General features: G+C 50.8%; 1 protein-coding gene across 1 annotated transcript in view; it reads left to right on the top strand.

The window, feature by feature from the left end:
* Positions 1-462: 462 nt before the first annotated feature.
* Positions 463-23,780, top strand: part of LOC149343436 (uncharacterized) — a 44,822-nt gene continuing 21,504 nt past the window's right edge. Inside the window, exons 1-2 of the mRNA XM_089546967.1 lie at positions 463-637; positions 14,670-14,743. Coding sequence (XP_089403093.1) covers positions 463-637; positions 14,670-14,743 — 249 coding nt within the window. The remainder of the gene's footprint in view (positions 638-14,669; positions 14,744-23,780) is intronic.

Genomic DNA, 23,780 nt, shown 5'->3' with positions numbered 1-23,780 from the left:
AGATTCCTCTTCAGTGCACCTTTAAGGGGGGGGGGGGGGGGGATGCATTTGTTGAGCTTTCTTCACCCCAAAAAATAGAGTCACTCCCCCCAATTCTTGCAGCCCCCAGACAGTTGGTCGAGGACACAACATTCTCGCACTAAGTGTACGGATCAAAGTTCCCATCCATTTACATCACGCCGCACTAACCGTAAATTTTTCACGACTCGCGGACACGGTCCACTTCCCACAGCGGCTATTCTCACTCACAAAACATCGTTCTGTCAGGCGGGACCCCGACAACGCCCTCGATACACATCTTCAGTCGGCGCCAAGACGAACTCCGACTGCGGAACTTCCGCGCGACTCTGGTTGGATTTATATTTACATTCGTACCCCATGGCGCCAAGAAGCACGCAGCGACCTTCACGTATGCGCAGAGTGTCGAGCGCGAGGTCCCTTCCTTCAGCCCGGCCTAAGGGAATGGCGGACGAGTCCGTCCCGAGCGAAAACTGCGTCCTCACACCTTATTCCCAGCCGTCGCCACATTTACGCTCCGAACAGACCGCCAAGCGACGCAGCTGGGCCGTCGAGCTGGAAACCGCCACTTCCCACGGCCGCCACGCAAGCGCCAGGAGAGGGCACATCTTCGCGGGAGGTTGGCTGACGTTCGGCATGCGGCGTCCCTCCACTGGCGAGCGCGGGAGTGCGCGCGCTTCAGCGCCGTTCCGCGTCTGCAAGACACGCCACTGCGACGGCTTGCGTTTACGGGCTCGAGCACGCGGCGATGCACGCTTGGCTTCACGCGACAAGGGGCGTGGCCCGCGGGAACGACTGCTGGCGTGTCTCGCGCCCTGCACCCCTTTTACGGCCGGGTCTGGGTGTTTTTCTTGCTTCTTCTTTTCGTTTGTGTGTGAGTTTGTGAGATCAGGCTTAGTGGCTGTGTTGCTTCGCGGTTCGTTGCGTACAGAGCAGTGGTGAATTTGGAGTGCTAGCTGCCGGGCGCGCGCGAGGTAAAAATATGAAGTTTGTCTGAGCATAGCTTGCAGCGAAACGTACGTCCGTACGAGATGAGGCGCGTTACAACGTAACTAAAGCGGTGTAAGGCGTAACAGCGGTGGCAGCAGCGCTGTCAACAGAAAGGAGGAGAATGGAGCAACGATAATCCCTCAGCACAGTTTCCTTTTCAGACACAATGCGCTTAACTCGTACAGCTTCAACTAAAGCGTCAGACGCAGCCTACTCAGTCGTAACTTACGAACATCTGTTCTAGCATTTCGTTTCACTACTCATCGACCGGATTACGATTCGTTCTTTGCTCCACTGGCAGACAGATTGCACGAAGTACAGAAGAACTTCCTTAAATGCGATGTGTGTTTTAAAATGCGCTAGTTTTTTTTTTTTTTTTTCACATTGCAGGGCTATCTAAGTGCTGCCATCGATCCCATTGACATGCGTTGTTGCCTGCACCGTCGTCCATCACCGTACGGGAGCGCCCCAAGCGAAGTTTCCGAGTCAACGCGCCAGTAGCCGCAGCTTAGTAGCACGCGTATGTTCGGGCGATGGCACCGTTAATCCTTTCGGGCCAGCTCGACAACGGCAGCAGAAATCTTCCTCGATATTTTTTATAGTAAATCTAGTTGGTCGCAGCTGGCTATCACTACCGTCAACGTGCGGCAACTTGCTCACCACGGTCAATGTTACCTTGACCTGGTATGTATACATTCAGGCCAGGCCACATGGTCTAGTCACCTCTTAATCGTGCGGAGCCGCCGCGATCTCACTGCTTTGCGGAGCGAGAACGAGCAAAACAAAGCATAAAAAAATAAAAACAAAGCGTCACAAACTGACTCCACCACCCGACAACGCTTACAAGATCCTGGAATACCTTCGTGGGTTTAGGCCTTGCACGGCGCCGTGCAAGACGACCTCGCTTCCACGAAGAAACGGGCACAACTTGCGGCGAAGGCGCTCGCAGACGGCTCGTGGAGAGGCATATTTAAGCGCCGTTCGCTCTCCTTGACTGGTTGATCTCTGCGTTTGCCTTTTTGTTTTGTTTTGCTTTCGCGTCACGCTTTGGGTGCGTCACGACTTTCCGATCACTCGGGGAGACACCGGCGGGGCAGCGATGACTCCTCCGGGCGTGTTGCCGCATAGGCAAAGAAAAGCTCGCGCTCCGCCGGTTGGTTTGCGTGCACAGGCGATGTGACGGGTGCCGTCACGACGCGACCGGGGTACGGCACTGTCGTTCGATTCCGGCTTCGACGCTGGGCTTCCTTCCCGATGCTCGTAATGCTGCTGCCGCTGAGTGCGCCGTCCGCGTTGCGCGTGGAAGGCCGGTTGCGCTGCCCTTGACCGAGGCTGACGCACGGCTCCGCGGAGTGGGCGTCTGCTGGTACCGCTGATACGGGGCGATAGTGCGCGGAGCGGACACTCCTATTCCTTTCTATCGCTATAACGTAAGCACGTATAAAACCAATTAGAAGCCTGGATTTCTGGCGATAACACGTCTGGACGAAACGTGCTCAAGCCATTTCAGGCAGAAAGGACTAAAAAAGAAACTGAGGCTAGTCGATACTGAGTAACTGGTGGCGACGTAGTAAATAGCGCGCAAAAAAAAAAAACACAACGGTCAGCGGAAAGGAACCGACTAACGTGTGTCTTCTCGATTCCTTTTCGCTCTCTGTTGTGTTGTTTTCGCGATAGTTTCTATATTAAAGGAGTAAATGTGCTAGACGTTAGTCGTTTGGGGAACTAGCTGTGGTGCCACAACCGTTGGTTTCTAAAAGAACAACCCCCACCCACTGAGCGACTCACTGCAAAGGGACTTCATCCACGTTGCTTTCACCTCGGGTTAACGATTCGTCATGAGGGCTGAGTTTTTAATCTCATAGTGTGCACACTCGAGTCAGTACCGGAAAATTCACACTAAAATTATGTACTCGTTGCTGCTCTTCCAACAGCCCAGCGATCAATATGGCTGCATATAGTGCCCGGATAGCTTGGCGTATTGGGGTTCAACGTCCCAAAGCGACTCAGGCTATGAGGGACGCCGTAGTGAAGGGCTGCGGAAATTTCGACCACCTGGGATTCTTTAACGTCTACTGACATCACACAGCACACGGGCCTCTAGAATTTCGCCTCCATCGAAATTCGGCCGCCGCAGCGGGGATCGCACTCGCGTCTTTCGGGCTAGCAGCCGAGCGCCGTAACCACTAAGCCACCGCGGCGGGTGTGCCCGGATAGCGTATTCCGGGAAGGTCTATAGCATGCTGGCCGTCACTGCAGGGCTTACTTCGTCAACACCGATAACGACGCAGTAACTCAAACGAGCAAAGATCGTTGTCACTTGGACAACGCGTTGTGCCGTTGCGCATGGCTTGCCGGAACGGCAGAGCGCCAATGTCTGCGCCCCCTGGTTGCGCGACACCTAACGACTTAGGCAGAACCGACGGCTCCACGCGGTAGGCGCTTTTCGTGTGCCGAGTAGCCGTGAGCCGCAAGAGAAACAAAAACGATAAGCAGCTGCGAATGCAAATAAGACTCCAGCAGCGAGCGGCTCCGTTTCAAGCTCCGTGCCCCGTTCACGCAAGCTTCCGTGACCGGGCAGGCTGAATGCGCATATGACTTCGAAATAATAAGCCGTAGCTGTTCCATTCATCTTCTTTTTAGACCGGAAAACACGCACGACGCAGCGCGGTGCGCGTTGGCATCTTAAAGTGCGGAGGAACTCTTGTGCGGGTCATCCGCACTGCATGCCATTTCGATAAACGATGAACGCATGCACGCCTTGCAGCAGACCGCGGGAACTGCGGTGTCCTCGTGCCAATGCATTTTTGGTCGGTACAATCCTTGCATTGCGTTCCCTGTCTTCTATGTTTTTTTTAAATAACAGAGCCTTTGCGCGAATGTCTGCGCGCTGCGTGCCAGCATTACAAGTATTCCTTTGTTCTCATTATGCAACTAACAAGAACGCGGAAGGGGTAACGGGAGAGCGGGGGCTATGAGACCGGAAGTGCTTGAGTGAAAAGTGCTGTGAAGCAGAAAATAAGCTTCTTCGAAAAGAGTCGAAAACAATGGCTGGCGGTTTAGCATTACTAAGCACGAAATATTGTGCGAAAGAACAGTTTTTTGCCAGTGGACACCACCGTCACGTACTCTTAAAGCGCGATTGAGGTGTCCACTGACCCAAGGTGCCAGTTATGCGCGTCTTCAACTTTTTCATCGTCATCGCCAATTCACCTACACCGTAATCTGGCTGCCGCTGCCCCAGTGCCGCGTTCCTGCAGCAATGTTGTCAACGCCAACGCGTATTGCTCTAGTGGCCTGTTTCTAACACAACGTTGTCCATGCCAACGCATGCAGCGCACATATCTCTCTGCCAGTACCGTGACATAGCTTCATGCGCGAATATTAGTTTGACATTTGTGTTAGTTGACGAAGAAGATTATTTGCAATCCACAGCGCGAGAGTGTGTTGCAGTCAAACACGAGGTTTGTGCTGTTGCGGCGATAGCCTATAGCGTTCTCGCGCAGTGCCCAGCGACGCTGACTTGTTCACGCCACCGCGGTTTCGAATCCCACTCGCGGATGTTTCTTTTGTTTATTTTGTTCATTTAATTTGGCACAAAACCACAAACATCGCAAAATCCTGCTCGGTGTTTGCCCATCGGTATCGTGCTTTCGCACTAGTTGTTAATAAAGAAACGCGATGGAACATACACAATCAGGCAACTCCTATTCGACGCCGTGAAGTCACCGGAGTCTTCCTACCCTCACCACAAGAAAAGACCGAGAAGCTAAACCGAAAGAATGAAATCCGGGACAAATCATTTCCGGTGTCTTATAAACCTCGAGTGTCTTTAAGCTGCCAGACGCGATTCACTGTGTTTATTCGCGTGCTGTGCCCAGAGTCAAAACAGCAATCGGGTCAATGTATGGCATCGTGCTCGACATGGATGAGCATTTAAACAGACTACCTGGCTACTTCCTTCGCCGCACCTGTCTTCCTCTCGTGGAATGCAATAAGCCCAACCACAAACACCTTCCAACGGCCTCCGTAATGCCACCACAGAGTTCATTCAAAACTCAATGCGCCTGAACAGCAGACTTCTACGACCTCCCGCGGCAAACTCGTTAAAGCCGCAACAGGTGTCGCTCCGCCGTCGAACTCTGCGAGTGTTTCAGAATCAACCCAGAGAAAGCAAAAGCGAAGCGTGGGGAGAACCAACGCGGCAGCGAGGAGCCAGGCATATATAGACGGACAGCTCGTGACGGGCCTCGTCCGCACCCGGAAGTGCTTACCGTCGCGGAAGAAGACTCGTGCCAGACACGACGGGTGACGTCGTCTCGGTGAAACGCGCGCGCGGCGCTCTCGACGTGTATGCATACACACGCACGCATCGCGCGTCGTCGCGCAGGAAGTACGTTTACGGACCGGCAGCCCCCGTATAATAGCGGCCGAGGACGCGCGCTGGTGACATTGCCTTCCTGGTGACATAGTAGGTGTGTACTCGGAGGAAGACGTTTATGCGTATAAAGCGAGCATCGACTTTTACCGTACACAGGCTGGCTTAAGCGGTGACGTGTCGACCTGCCAGGGAAGTGCTGGTGGTAACACAAGGGAGGGAGAAACGAAAAAAAAAAAGAGATAAAAACTCAGCGACCGTGAAAACGTTTCGGCTTTTTGCTGCACTTAGAAGCCTAAGTGGGAACTGAAGCCCTTTACATACCGAATTGTGTGCGGGCCCGTTGTATAGGTGTTTAAGTGACCGCAGTCCCCGAGACACGACATGAAACGGCGGCCGCAAGAATTTTAGTGGTGTGGCCCAGCATTTCTTTTTGTGGCTGGTGGGGTCACTTGGTGATTGAATTTAATCAGAGCACACGGTTTGCTGTTTGGGGCTTGAATGCTCTCAGCGCAGGACATCCTCAGAGTAACTATATGCACATCGTGACGCTCCCAAACAGTTGCCGTCGCATGCATGGTTTAGCTTTTCTAACACACGATAACAGATGGTTCATCTGGAACAAGAAGGAACATTACCTGATATAGTATAGCCGTCATGACACAGCCCACGTCATATGTACTTGCCCCGTTGTCCTTAGTGCGCTGCTGTTAGTAGGTAAAAGCTTCACGAGGCCCAACGACCTTACATCACCGCGGGTAGCGAGACCAGCATAAGCAATAGTCCGTCGGAGAAGCTGCTGTGGCACCCACCACAAGCGTGCTCCTCTACAGCAAAAATAAATACGCAGCCCTTCCTAAAACTCGTTCGGCTCCGTGGTGTCTCAGTGCACGGCTATGCTGCTCGGCCGCTGAGCGCGAGTTAGCGGGTTTGATTCCGGCTGACCCGTTTTGCTGGAGGCGAAACACAAAGGACACCCGTGCGCTGCGCGATATCAGTGCGCATTGAAGACTCACAGGTGGCCGAAACCAATCCGTGCAGGTTTCCACAATGGCATGCCTCATAGCCCAAAGCGTTTCTTTGGCGCGTAAAAATGCATTCCTCAATCTCCTCCATAAACTCCCCTCTTCAGTCGCATCACCGCATACGTACACCTCACCCGACAGCTGCAACGTCGCTTTTAGTCCGTGCTCTCCTGCACATCTTTCTCTTTGGCCGAGAAATTAAAGTCGGTCTCTTGCTTTATATTACAACGCTTACACCGATGGCCTGTAACCAGAACGAATCAAAAACTACCATTGTAATACAAACGAGCAAACCAAACCAAACCTATGCAAAGCAGAACCACCATCCGGTTCGTTAGTTTTCAGGCTCCTTTGCTCAGACGGCTCGGTGTTTCTTTGGTGAGTTCGCAGCTGTCTTGCATGCTTTTACTGCCGTTTAACTAACCATGCGGGCAAAAGCAATGCACACTGCAGCTGCATCTAAAAAGAACTAATTAAAGAATCAGCGCTCTGTTTGCCGTACCACGAGCTGAAGACTGTAGAGACGCTGCAACGTGTTCTCTACTACTGCGTACACTTCCAGCGCGTGATGATGTGGGCTGACGTTCGTCTCGTTTGATGGATCATTCCCGCTCGGACTCATCACAGGCTGCCGCAGCCGTGTACGCGTCTCCTCCAGCACCACAGCGTCTCGTTTACATCCTCCAGTCCATATACGGCCTGCTATGGGATCGTAACGAACACTCGCCCACTGGCCGTCACGCATGGGCCAATCCCGCTCGCTTTCTCGGCCCCCGCCTTTTTGTTACCGCCTGGCTTTCCTCGGGTTCCTCTTCCGCTTGACGCAATCCGGCCGTCTCCTTTTTGTCTCGAGAGCGAGTGCGTAATACCCTGTCATGCATGGGTGGACGTCTTTCTCGAACGGCGAGCCAAGGGTGGGACGTACCGGATATTCCCGTGTGACTAACGGGGTTTGAGATGGTAATGCCTCATTTGATGCGGGCGAAGCTTAGCTTTGTCTTTTGTCGAGGATCTCCTGTGGCAGCGAGTAAGCAGTATCAACAAAATGGTTTTGCTCTTGTTCACTGTATTATTGGTAGGCACGGCATATAAGTCGCGAGATATTTCATTCCAACTATCAAGTCGCAGTTCCTTCTTTCTTGAAACAATACTGCGTGTCCTGCACCACACAGCTTCAAGCAATGCGGCAGCCTATAGAGAGCCCGACTGATCACCTTATGCTCAGAGTACTTGCTGTCAGAGTAAATTGTCGCGGGGTCTCTTTACCGACCCAGCACTCGAAACCCCCAATGCGCCTATATGGGAGCAAAAAGGATATAAGCTGTCCTCTAGCGCGTTCATTTTGATAAAATGGCGTTCGTTAGATGACAGCTTACTCCTGCGTGCATGCAGAGTGCTTGCAACACACTACCAACACAACTAGCGCAATAGTTCCAACAAATTCTAAAAAGTGCTGCGCGTGCCAAGCGTGTGCAAGTCCCATGGCTGTGCAGGGCGAATGCTCGTTCATGAAACACAGACGCAAGCGCAGTTCTTTGAGCGAACCTTCTACACTGCGTGTATGCGGCGACCGGCCGAGTGAACGAAAGAAGGGAGGCTTCCTTCCTTGACGGATAACCCGTGCCCGCGGAGGGCCTCTCTCCAAAAGCGCCGTTCGCCCCGCCTCCCTTTTCTACCTGTCACGTGTTGTTCTTCTCGCGGGCATCATTCATTCTGCCGGGTTTCGTGGCTACGTTACGCGCGCCCACACGTTGACGTCCGTGCCTGTCATGCCGGTCGGCTCTTCTGTGCTTCGCTCCGCGGTAATCCTCGTCCTCTCCCCCTGCGGCATCCTTCGCTGTGGCTCGATGCCTCGTTGACCTCCGCCCGTGCCGGCATCTCCTGTAAGGACAGCGGTCTGCTGGCACCCACGCGCGCTCAACTAAAGCAGCTTCTTGTACGCAACCATCCGCAATGTTCTGACAACCCTTCCGAACGGTGGGTGAAACGGGCCATTCAGGAGGCGGTGATATCGTGTGGTCTCGCGCGACCTGAGCGCCCGTGTTATCAGCGCTAAAGAGGCGCAGAGGTTACGTTGTAAGCAAATGCTGCAACGAACGACAATACGCGTGTGCTTTGTCGGAGGAATGAATGCTGACCTCACGACCGCTATAGCATAAGCACAACGAAGGAACAACTGCGGACATCGACAATTCTTGCCTGTTTGGCTGACCCCTGATGGATCGTATTCTTCCGCCTTGTCTTCCGCATGCAGAAATAACCGTCGCTGGGCTATATTTTTTTAGTTCTACACGCAAATCTTTTAGCATTTCGAATAGTCTGTGACTGTCGACTTTTGAACAGAAAAGGCGAAAGCGTATATAATTGTAATTTTGAAAATGAGTACTACTGGCTTTTGTTACAGGAGGTTCCGTTCATTACTGTTTCCTACCTGCGACGAACATATATATTCAGAGTTTGCAGCGATTCTCACAGGTCTGCATTTAATAGTACAGACAACCGCATGCAGACTTTGTTCGTGGAATCGGGCTGCGCCCCTTTTCTATATCTTCATGTCTTACATACCCATTGCCCTTTCCTAACCTGTGCCCAATGTCATACACGTCCAATGAAAGGAAAAAATGCTTCGGAAAGGTAATTGTGTGACATTCATGCGGATCATGTTTTGCTGTCGTTTCGCTTTCTCGTGGATTCTTTTCTGGCAGTAACTTAATGTAGAGGGAAGCATCTCCCTGGAAATGGCGCAAGGAAAAAGATAAAACATCCAGATTTGTTGCTCAGGAGTTTCCTCTTCTCGTGGGCCGGAGCTCGCAGTCGCCCCGCTCAGTCGACAAGTGGAATATTACACAGAAAGGGCGAAAGAAGACCTTTACAGCAATGCAGGAAGAAAAATAATAACCTTAGGGGTTATAAAGACATTGAAGGTCGGGTCGGATGAAATTCCGCTGAATGGGCGTCAGTTGCTCAGGGCCACGACTATGGGACGAGGGCACAGTGTATGGCTGTGAGTGCAGGTAACTATGGGCGCGTTTGCTGCCGTCCGCGGTAACTAGAGGTCGGCAGGGAATGGCCGGTGGCCGTAGGCCGTTTAGGTTTATTATTGCGAAAGCAATACTACTTGCACTTTCACGCCTTTGCCGTGCCACGGCGGTGACCACCATTGACCTTCATTTGACCTTGATTGCATTAGATTGGATTAGATTAGATTAGATTGGATTGGATTGGATTGGATTAGATTACATTATATTAGAGTAGACTACATTGCATTGGATTGGATAGGAGTGGATTGAATTGAATTGGATTGAATTGTAATGGAATGGAATGGATTGAATTAGATGGGATTGGATTGGATTGGATTGTATAACCGATGCATCACCACAAGTCTAACCACAAGCACCACCACCAGCTACACTAGCAGCTGAACCATGGCGTAGCTACGGATATTGCTTTCGCAATTACCGGGCTTAACCAAGCTAAGCCACAGAGAATTTTACATGACGCACCCGATACCCGTGGCGGCGACGTGGCGGAGCTGACCGACGGGGTGCTGGCCTGGCCGGTGGTTGATGAACTTTTGTTGTTGTTTTTTTTAATGCGAGAGCATTTAATGGCTCTGTCGCGCCACCAAAAAGTGTCTGCAAGTTTGTTCACATGATTACGTCGTTTCAAGAAAAATGTGTGCAAGTGTGATTGTGACAGATAGTGTGTGATAAACTGTTGCCTTGGGGAAAATTTGGATGATGTACAATTGATTATTTAATTAACGCGAAAAAAATGTACTTAGACGTAAAATTAGCCATGGACGTAGATACATGGACGTCAGAATAGCCAATGACGTTGATTTATTATGTGGACGTTTTGCTTTCGCATTGCTCCAGTGCGGGTCGCCGCAGTGATCTCAAAGTTTTTTTGTTGTTGTCGCAACTGAAACAGCATCGGAACATCACCAGAACATCACCAACCACCGGCGAGGCTAGCGTCACGTAGATATTCATCCGTCATCTACTTCTTCGTCGGCGGCATCGGTGCCGAAAGCGGTGTCGCTACAGAAGGAACGTCTCCTTTACAATGAAAAGAACTACACACCAACCGCTTCGTACGGAAGAAGCAACGCCGTGCTTTTTACCTTTACAGCCACAAAAGAGGCGCTCTCCGGAACAAACGGCGTCCTCGAAGTCGCAACTGAAAACGGCTCTATTCGCTTGCTGTTGCACATGTGGGTCGGAAAAAAGACGCTTTCGAGAATGTAGGGGCATTAACCTCAGGTGTACAATGCGTTACCCGTATGAGAGCAAAATTCCCGGAGGTGTTTGTACTTTTCGCATAGAGTAATAGAGAAGTAAAGAGCGGACACTCCCGTAGGCCCCAGCGGCCGACTTTTGTGCACAGCGCACATAGCGGACCCGGGGAAACGCACTGGCCTCAGAGATGACAGGTGTAAACAGGAATCTTGGAGGCTCTACTTTCAAAACCTGGTGGTGGGCATCTGCCCTTGACGCAGCTTTGTTGCCTCTTTGGAAGTGCTGAGGAAGAGCCGCCGCCGCCGCCTTTAAGGCCGACAGCTGCAGCTTCTTGTTGGACAGTTCACGGGGTGGAAGAAACAACCGTCGCAGCACAACAGCAGTACACAAAACGGACGTGCCCACGAAGCTTGCAGACGCCGCAAAAATATACAGCCGCTCACGCCGTCGGTCCGTCGCTCACTGCTGCCTGGGCGTGCTTGCCCGTTGGCTTGACGCACTTAAAAAACGCCGCTGTTGCTGACGTAACTGCGGCCGTAGGCGCGCAGCGCACGTCACTGCAAGCCAAGACATGCCAAGACCATACTCTTTTTCTTTTTTTTATTTGCACGTTCAGTACCATCTGGCGGAAACGGGGAAGCGCCGAACTCGGCCGCGAAAGGGCCCGAGTGTCCGCTCTTTACTTTTATGTTACTCTATGCTTTTCGCTAGTTAGCGCATGCAAGTAGGCTACTGTACTTTTTTTTTTTGCCGACAGTCCGCTATGGTCGTTTCCTGTCCATTGCCCTTATTTCTTTGCTTTTACTTTCTTCAAACGTTTACTTAAGGCACTGTATGTAATGCGGGGTGGAGCACAGTGAATGATGCTGGCAACATGTCTTCGTTTCGTTAAGTATTAGCTTCAACTGGACAGTTAAGCGAAACCACCTAAAGTACAAACCGTACCACACGTCAACCACTAACCAACTAGAGGACAAAGAAATGAGGGCAATCAAACAGACATGCCAGCGCGTCAGGAAGCTTGGATCATATCAGTGGCACATTGGGTCACGTCTCACAGACAACGTTTGTTGGATCACGAGGTCTTGTACCCCTACTGCGTCTGCGGGTACCGCTGACGTAATTTGGCTTTCTACCTTTACATTCGGTCAGACCAATTTCACGGCTCCTGCCTCCGACGAAATATATTACCAGCGAACGAACTGTTATTTGACGCTGCTTACAATCACCGATTTCACGCGTCCGGGGCCCTGTCCTCGACATTCTCGGACACTCACTAATATAACATCACCCTCGATGAATAACACTAGACAGTATACCAAAAAATTATCGCGGAAGTTCTGCGCGGTCGCTTCAAGCATCCCGTCCGCTCATGACACAAAACCACGACCACGAGATCCACCAAGGTTCCAGCACGGAACATGCACACAGTGAGGCGGTATATAATCTTCGCATCACCGTTCCTCGACGTCCGCTTGAAAGGAAGTCGATTGCGCCGACGACAGACGAGCCATCAAGACGTCAGGGGGCTTCGCTTCGGCTCGTCTCGCCTTTGACCGCTCCCGCCGGGGAACCCGGCTCAATCGTGCTTCCGCGGCCACGCCACGCAGCTTGCGTGACCCCAGCATACTTGACCCGGCAACGCTGCAGCAGCCGCCCTCTCGGGTCGCGCGCCGAACATCGTTTGATTCGCCGCTCCGCCGCCGCGCTGACAGGAACCGCGCATAGCGTTGTCAGCCAGAGGCGGCCAGTGGCCTGCGGGCTGGTTAGGGCAGCTTTGTGCGCCGGTACAGCTTTATTCGTGGCAGCAAATTTGACCCGTGGCCACGGCGTATGCCCCGGATGAAGGTATAGGGTGCAATGGGGTTCGTCAGACAAGGATAACAAGGTATTTGACCTCCGCCCTGTCGTGTTGCTAGACTGTCATCCTGACCTAAACGAATAGGAAAAAATTGAATAAATGCATAAATTTGTTCAGAGAAGGGAGGCCTGTGACCATTGGAGGGCACACTGCGCTGGATCTTGTAGCCGCACAAGAGACAAAGCAAGCTGGACGCTCAGATATAGTAGACTCCACGAGATAAAGTAAAATGACGAAAGAGTTAACGTGGTTTGTCCACATGGGAATTGAGTGCACTCGCACTTCGATTTACACTTCGGTGTCGGTTCGGGGCTCGGCTTGAGAGAGCAATGGGATAGCGCTGTGTTCTGGATGGAAATTGGTGAAGACGACGGCATCCAAAGCACAGCGCGAAATATTAGAAATATTGGATATTGGCTGTACCTATGATGTTGTGTTCTAATGCAGCGGCTAGCAAAACTGATCTCTTCGAGCCGTCGCTGGTTCAAAATCCACTCGCAACCATACAGTGCTGTGCCGTAACGTGTTTTGCATGCTTGGTCATAAAGCCTGCTGGCACGTTGCTCACAATCCCGTGGGAAGGTTGGCAACGAACAGAAGCTTCGGACAGACGAAGATTGCCGAAATCTGAGATTTAGGGTTTTGGTGCATTCGCGCTAAAAAAGAACAGCAAAAGTTTTTTACTGTGCTAGCCTTATAGAGCTTCCACTCAACCGCTTAGCCATTGTCTGTGTGGTCACTCTGCGTCCTTCAGGAGCTGGATCGCTGGGTTCCACCCGCCTGGGGGGCAGGTAAGCCACCCTAGGTCACGTGACCTCGTGGCGTCATCACAACCTGCCCACCGGATAGTGGCCAAACTGCCCACCGTGGCAGGCGGCAGTTCAATTAATTACCGACCGTGACAGGTTGCTCGGGAACAGCAACCTGTGTCGCACAAGCCCTCCCGGTGGCAGCACCTGCCATCGCAGGGCAGTGTTGCACCACTTAATAGCTGCACCACTGCGCCAGGAGTGCTATGAGGATTATCAGCGATATATGGATGTAAAGAAAAGTACGACCAACTCCGCGTATAGGGGCATTCACTCAGTAACGCCATCGTGCCATAGCCTTAAGGCAGAACCTAAGTGTTCCTGCCCACTTTTAGTGCGCTAGCAGTGAGACCCCCCTGTACAATTTCACCGATCTCGATATGACGCCTGCTTGAGCTTGAAAACTGAGCTTCGACCCGAAAACGAAGTAAAAACCGAATTGCTGGCGCACCTAATTCGCATTTGGCTTAACAACGCTAAATCGTTCGTCACTTTTTTTTTAAGAACGTGCGAAGCATCTTAACCACGTTTTGAACTTAGCAAAGCACAATTAAAAGACAGGGACAATAAGAAGAAACACACAGGACAAACGCTTGTGTCCCTGTCCCTTCTTGTCCCTGTCTTTTAATTGCGCTTTGCTAAGTTCAACATGTATTACCAACTCGCCCAACTTTCTGCATTGCTTGAAATCTTAACCACGTCAAGTTGGAACCAGTATCGTTGACCACTTACTCCCAAAGATGCACATAGACTAGTAAATATGCCGTATGACGGAAACCCTCTAATTAACGTCTGCTAATCTGGGGTCCTTCCTTCCCACGTACCGAAATCTTAGCGCACGGCACTTCTCGCACTCGATCATGGAAAAACTTCTGTATACTTCCTTACAATGCCACAATCACTGCCCAATGGAGTCGGCAAGAATATTTAAATACAGTATGGCAGAGCCCTCGTATGAGCGCATTGTGGATAAAATTCGTGTGTGATGGCGTGCCAGCCACCGCGTCTAGCCCCAAAAGTGGACCAGAAAACGAAATTTAGCCGATTAAATCCATGCACTACTGCACTACCAATGGGAGTCGTGAATAAAACTTTCTACGTCCGGCTGGGCTTGGCAGCTATGTCGTTCATCTGCGGTCATGTCGATCGTGTGTTCCGGATGAACTTGGGGGGAGGGGGGACGCAGGAAATATTATAATGCTTTGTTCTTCGCACTTGGGTACCGCGAAATCTATGACGGTCAATGTTTATTGCATCAACTGGCTCGATTTACGTTTGTCCCATACGCAGTGTTGACCTCTGACCACTCGATCCCGTTGTTAACCACTGCACGTGTCCTCTGCGCAGGTTCCTGCAGCAGCCACGACATGCGGTGGAGAGGCTTCACCCTGATGGTCATCGTCCAGCTTTTCCTATGGAAGGTAAGAACAATCCACATGGGCGATTGCATAAAATGTTGGTTCGGCGGAGTAAAATAGCGAGACAGGCCTCTCTGCGGATGACCTAATGGCAAAGGTTTGACGTCGACACTTAGTGGAGAGTCCGTGTGTTTTCAGGTTCGTGGTGCCTGCATAAATATCATGGGGAACACGCAAGAGGCAAGAGGCTATACATGCATAAAAGCGTGGCTTGTCGCTTGGCGTCTGTTCCAAATTTCACTTTTGCTGCTACGACGAAGCATCCAAGAAGCCTTTCTATCGGTTTAACAAATGGTCTAGGTCATGAATTTAGTTGTGTGCTTAACCGGAGGATACAGTAACTCCATTCCATTCCTTATATATAGTGTAACCGAGCAAACGAACGGAACACAGAAAAAAAAATAAGCCTGCGATTATGCTTTCTCAAAAATGTGTTTGGCCAACGCAGTTGCACTCGTTTGCAATATGTGCTTCTGCGTCGCGAACTGCGTGACGTCATCCTGCCGTCCGTTGCGCCCCGCGACCCTTCTTTTTGCCTGTTATGTTTAGGGTTTATGGGGATTTAACGTCCCAAAGCTACTCAGGCTATGAGGGACGCCGTAGTGAAGGGCTCCAGAAATTTCGACCACCTGGGGCTCCTTAACGTGCATTGACATAGACTGTTATGGTCAATTATTCTTCAGTAGGAAGCCTTAGTTCAACCAATCAGCAGCATCTAGTAGTACGTGATCGGCGAGCGCGAAGCGCACTCAGACGGCTGCATGATTGCTATGACGTCATGGTGCATGGTCATGTGACCATCGCTTATTACGTTCGGACGGCTGAGAGCTTGCGGTGACGTCACGGAGCAGTGCCACATTACCGGCACTGATCACATTGAGTCAGCTGAGTCTCGTGACGTAACGAGATGGCCATGTGATGTGTTACACCAACATCGTAAGCAGCTCAATAGAAATGGACGCTTAACAGCTGCGCTGTAAAAGAAATAGAAGGGACACCATCTCTGCCTTTCGTGTTTTGAGTTGTTTTCGTTGCGCAGGCGTATACCAACTGGCCCAGTATGCAGCGCTGTTGCAATCTGCTCCCCCATATGTCCACTAAAAGAGCTGGAGTGCAGCACTTCAGGCACCGCCAATGAGAGAGAGGATTAGAGTCTACTTGACTTTGCCATGACCTTGCGATGGCATCGTGCCAGCATAGTGCCACGGGCACTATGCTTCACGTCATAAGCTGGGGATTTCCCGCGTCGTTGTGCTTTAAAACACAAAACCAACAGAAACGCTCAGTGGAATCCACTTAAATTCCCCTCTCAACACAGGAACAAGCAAGTAAGCCAATGCCAGCTTAGTACGCAGTCCTTCTGTCGCTCTTTCTCAAGCCCTTTAAAGCAAAGACAGTATACAAACTGATTGTTGCAAACCCTTTTTCCTTGGCCTGCTCGGCGAACTAGTTGTATAGCGATGCCATCTCATGTCATCCCTCGCAAGCATTACACTGCACGCTATGTGAACTCTACACGAGAGGTGACTCGTTCCCGTTCATGATTTTTTCTGAACAGCAGCGCACTTCGTTTCGTAGCTCGCCCCACGTAGCCCGTCGTTGAATCTTCCCTGTCGGAGCGTATATACAGCCTCTCCCCCCTCCCCACCCTCAAAAAAATAATTAATACGCGTAGTGGGTTTGTTTCCGGGAACGTCTTTCACGGGCACCCGAGCACGCGCGAGCCCCGACGCGGGTGGTCACGACGCGCTCGACGCGTGTATCGACAGCGCCATAGATCTTTACCGGGAAGTTTTCGCCGCCGACCGAACGAGAACCCCCGGCGTTCGATGCGATGAGCGAAGTGTATCCGACCGTTCCGCGCTCCCGTAACGGCCCATAAAGGGAGAAAAAGCGCGCCTCTGCGTGTGCCTAGCGCGCTGCTCGTTTTAATGAGGCCGTTTGCTCGAGAAGCTGGTCGATCAAGTTGCATCGCTCCTTCAACGGGGGAAACCGCGCCCGTAGTGAGCGAGCGTGTTCAGCCGTAATTGGCGTTTGCGGTCGGGTTTGCTTCCCGTTTCGCATTATTCTTTTTACTTTTACGTAATCTCTCTTGTATACGCGAGCAGTATGGTGCAACTTGGCGGTGTGTGTTCTCATCGTTACATAGCGATGTGCGCAAGAAATGGGCTGTACGTTTATGTATGCCTTTGCTAAAACGCAGCACGCTGATCAGTCAAGGCTTTTTGTTCGCTCTGATCGAATCAGGCTGGGCACATACTTCCGGTACATGTTACTCGTTCTTGTTTAGCGTTTTCTATCTTCGCGGTGTAGCTATATATATATGCCTCTTTGGTTCTCCTTCGGTGAATTTTCGTAACCGCTTTATGCGTAACAGATTAGCAGCGTGCGTACTAAGCAAAGCTCAAGCCGACCGTCGTCGGCTATGCCGCTCCTGGAACTGTGATGATCAACGTCAGATGGCGCTGATCGAGCGAAGGGTCCGCGTGAGCGTGATATCGCTAAAAAAAATTTAGAGAGTGTACGTTCGAACAAATGGCTAAGCAATCACAGGTCACCCGCACCTATAGCAGTGAACGTCACATGCTTCACTTCTTACGTGCCCACAGAAGACTTTTTAAACGCCAAATAAAGGTTCTTACTTAAACTAACCCGTCCACTTTCCATCAAAACAGCAATGCTATAATCTTCCCTTGTCTCTATAAGCTATCCTGTTCAACATGCGAAATTCTACGGTGATGTGATTTCTCTCAATGTAATGCATGTTCTTTCTCCCAATTTCGACAGAGAACTCAAATATACGGTGTCGTAAATTCTTGACGTTCGAATGTTTCATTGTAGGGCTGCAAACTGTAAACTCTGATCAGGCCACGGGGCAAGAATATACAGCAGAGGGTACACTCCATTGAAAAAAGCGCGCGCACACGGCCGCATAGCACAACAGAGGCCAGGGCTCCGATGGATGCGCATTCGGAGGCTGCATGGACCTCATTATGCAAGTTCATCGAGCTTTTCTTTGGCCCTCGAACGACAGCAAAACCGGCTGAGTCAGCAGTGTGAAAGCGCGTCATTAGGTCATCTTGCAGTAAAACACTGAAATCAAACTTTGGCGATAAAAAAAAATAAGAAAGAACAAGCTCACTGGGGATAGCCGAAATCAAACTAATTAACTGGCGATTTGTTTCTCGAGGCGTCCCCTACACAATAATTGATATCGTTCGACCGTCGGCGACGCAGAGATATATACAGACGCTCCAGATTACGCTATTGTTTAAATTCTGCTGAGGATGTGTGCTGGCGTAACGATAAGGTGTTGATGGGGATGCGGTAAACAATGGGTTGAAAGTGTTAGTTGTTGGACAAACGCGCAGTTAGGAACCACTGTGGTTCATTAATTGTGCGTTCGAGGCCAGCGTCTAGTCCCACGTTGGAGGGTTAGAGCAAACGAAAGATACCCTCATTACACCTAACCACCTACTCAGTTTCCAACTACGTTCTGACCCCTCCTGACGCAACAGCCCTGATCCCTGTGCCGATTTTGAGCACTGTCTCTTCTGTTCACCCTTCCCTACATCTCTCGCCCGGGGACGGTCTTTGGAGCAGCAGGGATACCAGGTCACACCGGTAAACAAAAGCCCTTGCTATAAGGCAAACAAAAATGGCCTATGGGCGAGTATGGGAAAACTTTGTGCTAAGCTACATCCGTCTGTGGCCTTTTATGATCATCTATATATACCCAAAGAACTGTTTATCGCCAGCTACTGAAAAATCTATGCCCCTAAAGCTATAGTTTCGGAACCGTACAACTGATTATACTGTCTATATAATAGTATATAAGCCTGCAACTACAGCTAAAGACAGCCATCGGAAAGACTATGGATGCTTGGGCCAATTAACTGTAGCTGGCCATGGCATATTTTGGGCCATAGCGTATAACTGCTCGCTGGACTGTTGTGTGCACCCGGCGCTAGTGCGGTGGAAGCGGATACAGAACCGGTTAGCAGCAGTCCAGAGAGGAGGTGTTTCGACGTCCCCCTCGCCCGATGGAAAAATCTAAACGCTTGATCAGCGCTCTTTAATACAATCACTTTTGTTGATTAAAAAGCGCGATTTTCGAACATTTTTACATTGGAGAAATTTCAGTTTATGCTGCGCAGGTCACTAACAATTGAAGCATTTGCTATGACGTGAGTGTCTGGATATCGAATGAAGATTTTGACAAGAATACAGGTTGTATTTTAAAAAAATTACACTGCATCGGTGGCGCCGTTAAGCGCGTAATAACCTACAGCAAAATGCAATTGTCTGCGTCAGCGGTTAAGTATTGGCTAAGAATAGCCATTTATCTTTAAAAACGCGCACTCTGCTAGTTGCTACTGTAGCGCAAAACGTGGTGAATTCCGGATTTTGTTTGGGCAACACACAACACTGAAGTTCATAACCTCCAGTCCAGTATGCCAACATTAAATCTGATCTGGGAATTTATTCAACGTGGCTCCTTTATTGTCCGAAATTGTTCGCATGCAGTTGTTAGCAAACACCTGGCGACGCTAAGTTCAGCAATCCAGGAAGATCTCAAATTTTATAGTTGTATCGTCCTGCCAGGCACTCCTGTGCATCGCCTTAATTATTTCACGTCTACCTTACCAATCCAATATTCATTCCTCGGGAGCGACGGGCCGTGTTAATTGTTGTAAATAAATGGTTAGGGAGAGGAGAAATTTGAACGTGACAACCTATAGCTTCAGCAGATCGAAGCGCCACCCGTGGAAGTGGTCTTGCCAGGGAGGCAGCGATCGATGAAAAAAAAAAAAATTCGCAGTGGCTTAGCTCTGGTTAAGCCTGGATATACAAGCGAAAAGCTGCATTTATGCTTCGTTTGACGTCATGGCTGTCGCAGTTCGCGCACAAGGCACTGGGAGCACCACGATAGCGGTGTAGATTTTGAGCCAACTCCCTCGCTATCACTTCTGGGTCTTCTTTTCTTCCTTCCATGGCGAATGTCTGCGCCTCTTCTACGGCCGCCGCCGTCGCTCACGCGTTATCGCAACGCCTTGCGAAAGAACCTTCTCTTGGGACTGCGGTGGAGACCGCGCGGCAACGGCGAAGGGTAAACCGGTGGCAAGGAGGAGAATAGAGGGGGTGGCGAGGAGGGAAAGGACGCGCCACGGCGGCGCCCAGGGATGGCCCACGCGAAGCGCGGTGTTGGCGAGCCTAGTGAAGCTTTTCGCTTCAAAAAATTGCAGCTCATTAGCTTACTTGGCCAAAAGCGAAGTATGTACGCTAACATGTCGCGTTTCGTTTCGCTTTCGGTTCGAGGCTATGGTTCCAAGGTTAGGCTTCAGGCAAAGCACGGCGAAGTCGGCGACCGTGGACCTTAGTGTTAGGGCATTATATAATTTAGGACCGCTTTACGCACCTTGTGAGGACACTGCGATAGCGGTGGGTTTTGGATGCATTGCACAAGGATGAAAGTTAATGAAGACGGCGACATGCGTTGCACAGGGCGAGAGGGTGGCAGTTATACACGAGGGGAGATCGATTCCGGCGACAGCATAATTCTCTCGAGCAGTGAGCTGCAAAGCTGATATGCTCGCGCCGCCGCGGGTTCGAAAGTTAGTCGCGGTGAAGTAACGGCCATATTTATTTTATTCCGGCGGTGTCTAGCTGGCTTCAGACAAACAGACAACGGGATTTTGTAGCGAAAGCTGCTCTAGGCTAGCAGAGGTGCATTTCGCAGTGCGCGGCACAGGCCACTACTGCGCATGCGCTGTCACCATGGCTACCAGTACCATGGCAACCGTGGCGCCGCTCGGAGTCGCTCATAATAAAGAAAAAGAAAATTGGGATCTATGTGGGAATCGAACCCGAGCCGCCGGCGTGCGAGGCGGGGACTCTGTCACTACACCCCTTTTTTTCTTTATTGCATGGAAATAGCACCGAAAAGAAAAATCTAAGCCTGCTTACAAACGCCACAGAACACCAGGCAACCATACCCTTGCATGATCCCACCTTCGAAAACATCATAAGTCTGGGAGGCACGCACATGCATCCAGATAGGGGAGTCAGCTAGACGGCTCTTGCAGGGCAGCATATACTCCCCGCACCAAAGCGCATTGTTCCCGAAACAAAGATTTCGACGTCCGTGGTGATTCGGCGTGGCGGCCCACCATGCGGCTCTTCCACGACACGACTCTTCCACGACACTCCGACGTTTGAAGTTGAATAAAGGCGCGTCCAGTGAATGCACAGTTCTTAAAAACACATCTTCGAGATATGTGTTATGGCCTACATGAGTAATTATGAGCATGTTAATTACAGATGTCGCAATCAAGCGAGTATCAAACTTTCTCCGTTTCCGGTAAATTTCCTCCGTGCTTGGAGTGTAGTAGAAGCGCCATCATGCGGCACCCACTGAACACCCCTCTCGCAATGTACGGCGCTAGTCCAGCAGATGGCGCAGGTGGCGGACCGCGCACAGCTTCCGCGCCGCGTGAAAACGAGGCGAGGAAGGCTAAGCGGGCGGCCGAGACACCCGAAGAACGAGAGGACCGTCTCGCGAAGAGACGCCGCCAAGCTGCTGAATGACAGCGACGGCGTGTCGCTGCCGAAGTGTCAGTAGACGAGACTGCTTTCGCCACGCACATCCTGGCCTAACTGAGCTAAGTCACTGCAAATTTTATTTCGAGATGCGAAACTTTAGTGCTAGCGCACTCAAAACGGCAATGTCTGATTATGTGCTGTATCGAAAATTGGCAGGACGATCATGAAACCTGATGCAAGAAAATTGCGATGGCAGTTGTGTTTACCCCCGGCGATTACTTTAATGCTTTTAATCTGAGCCCAGGCTTCACACACGCCACAGGATTTTTTTTTATGCGTAGCATATTGCAATCACTCAGTTCAGCCCTTGGGCGCGGCCGGGCAGCCACCAAACCACGTGACGTGACGTCACCAAACCACGTAAAAAAATAGAAAAAAATAGCAAAAAAAAAGGACGGCTGAGCATGGTGGCGATTGCCACCGCCCCGTTTCAAAGGGGGCGCTCCTATTCATCCATCCATCCATCCATACGTCACGGAGGAAAAGCTGCTGAGAAAATCGAGTGCCCCCAAGCAATACCTCGCGCAAAAAGACCGCGCAATATGCAACGCATTCTTGGCTTAACCAAGCATTGAAGGACTATGACCAAGCTAAGCCTGGGCATCTTTTTTTTTTTGGAGGTGAAAGTGGGTAGGGGTAGGTGATGATGAAAATGAAAGAGGGCGGAGGGTGGAGAATGAAAGTGAGTTGGGTGGGCGGGCACGCCCCTAGCTGGGGTATGTATGGTGCTTCTTCTGGCTGTCGCAGTAAAATGCTCCATTGCCGCTTAGAGGGTGTGTCATCAAAAATATTGCAATGCGACTGCGGTAAGACGCCGGTTCTGCAGAGAATCCGGCGTCGGCGTTGTGAGCGAAAAAGGCCCGAAGAAGCAACCTAGGTCACATGACCATGCGGCGTAATCCCAGCCTGCCCACCGGGTTGAGAGCAAACTGACCACTGTGGCAGGTGGCAGTTCATTTTATGATTGTTCACGAAAGATTGTTCGGGAAGAGCAACCTTAGTCCCACAAGACCCACATGGCGGCAGAACCTGCCATCGTAGGGGCAGTGGCGCATCGTTTAACTGCAGGGATGTATGAATGTAAAGTCGAGAATTACTAATTCCACATATATGAGTATTAACGCATTAACGATACTGCGCCATGCCCTTAAGGCGAAGCTTAAGTGCCCCCTATAATTTTCCCTCTTGTTTCAGTCTTCAGCGTATCGTTTATCGTGTCGTTGTCCACCCAGCCCTCGAGTTGCTAGGCGCAGTAGTTTGGTACCAGTTTCTTGTTAACAGCTTACTGCCTCTTTTCCACTGTCGGATTTCTGAATATCGCCTCGGTGGCAAAGTGGTTCGAGTTTGGAACTTTTACGCGCTTTCCGCAAGATTACGAGTTTAAAATTTATCTGCTTGTTCCACCATAATAGCAGCTGTCTAATGAGCTAATACCACCTATTTCCTATACACAACAGGCTATCTCAGTAAGTTACGTGAAAGTATTACGCCCATATTTTTCCAGGACAGTACTTTCGAAATTGTTTTCTTTTGTCTCTCGGCGCGGTCATAATTAGAGTTTTCTGGTAATACCTTTTGTGAAGTGTCCTCCTTTCAATGGTTTTTAAGATTGCCTTTCATGTCTGTCACCTTCTGTCTCAACAGCAGCATTGCTTCCCGCAGTTTATGCAGACAGATGAAATCTCGAAGCCATTGAAAGATCCAAAGGAACCAAAAGCACGACGAAAGACAGTTTCAAAAAATAGCAGCCAGAAGTGTTTGGTTTATGGTTTATTGGGGTTTAACATCCCAAAGTGACTCAGGCTATGAGGGACGCCGTAGTGGAGGGCGCCGGAAATTTCTACCACCCAGTACTGCAGGCGCCATGAGCACCGACCACATACCTCCCATGCATCTCGCTTTCACACTGTTACAGCGCTGCGCGCGCTCCACACCTCCAGGCCTACGAGACAGGAACAAGACAAAAAGAAAGTACAGAAAGGGCGGCAAGCGCGCGGCCGACCTGGATGCCTCGGGCAACGCGACCTTGAAAAACGGGCGTCACTCGCCGGAAGGGCGCAGGTTCAAGGGGACAGTCGCCGCCGACGCTGCGGCGCGAATTTACAGCTCCTTCTAGCCTTTCCTCCGGCGCCCGCAGCGACTGCAAGCGCGATAACGGAGTCGGTGCACGTACACTGCGCTCCGGGGCGACGTCGGCGCGGCGCGACGACGTTGCGTAGGACACCCTGTGACGCACCGCGGCATCCGCCGGCCTTCTTACCAGGCTGCGCGCCTCTCTGGCGAGCAAATGACTCCCCGGCGCGAACGTATATATTCCGCTGCTATTTTTAGAAGCAATAGACTATGCTTTAATTATGTCTGCCTTCTAGCCATCCTGACTCACTTAGGGATGCTAGTGTTATAAGAGTATAGCTGTCTTGGTGAGACAGCGTTGAAA

Source organism: Amblyomma mixtum, chromosome 5 (assembly GCF_055824585.1).
Source record: "Amblyomma mixtum isolate Tamu chromosome 5, ASM5582458v1, whole genome shotgun sequence".
Classification (NCBI taxonomy): Eukaryota; Metazoa; Arthropoda; class Arachnida; order Ixodida; family Ixodidae; genus Amblyomma; species Amblyomma mixtum.
This window is presented reverse-complemented; position numbering and strand designations above follow the sequence as displayed.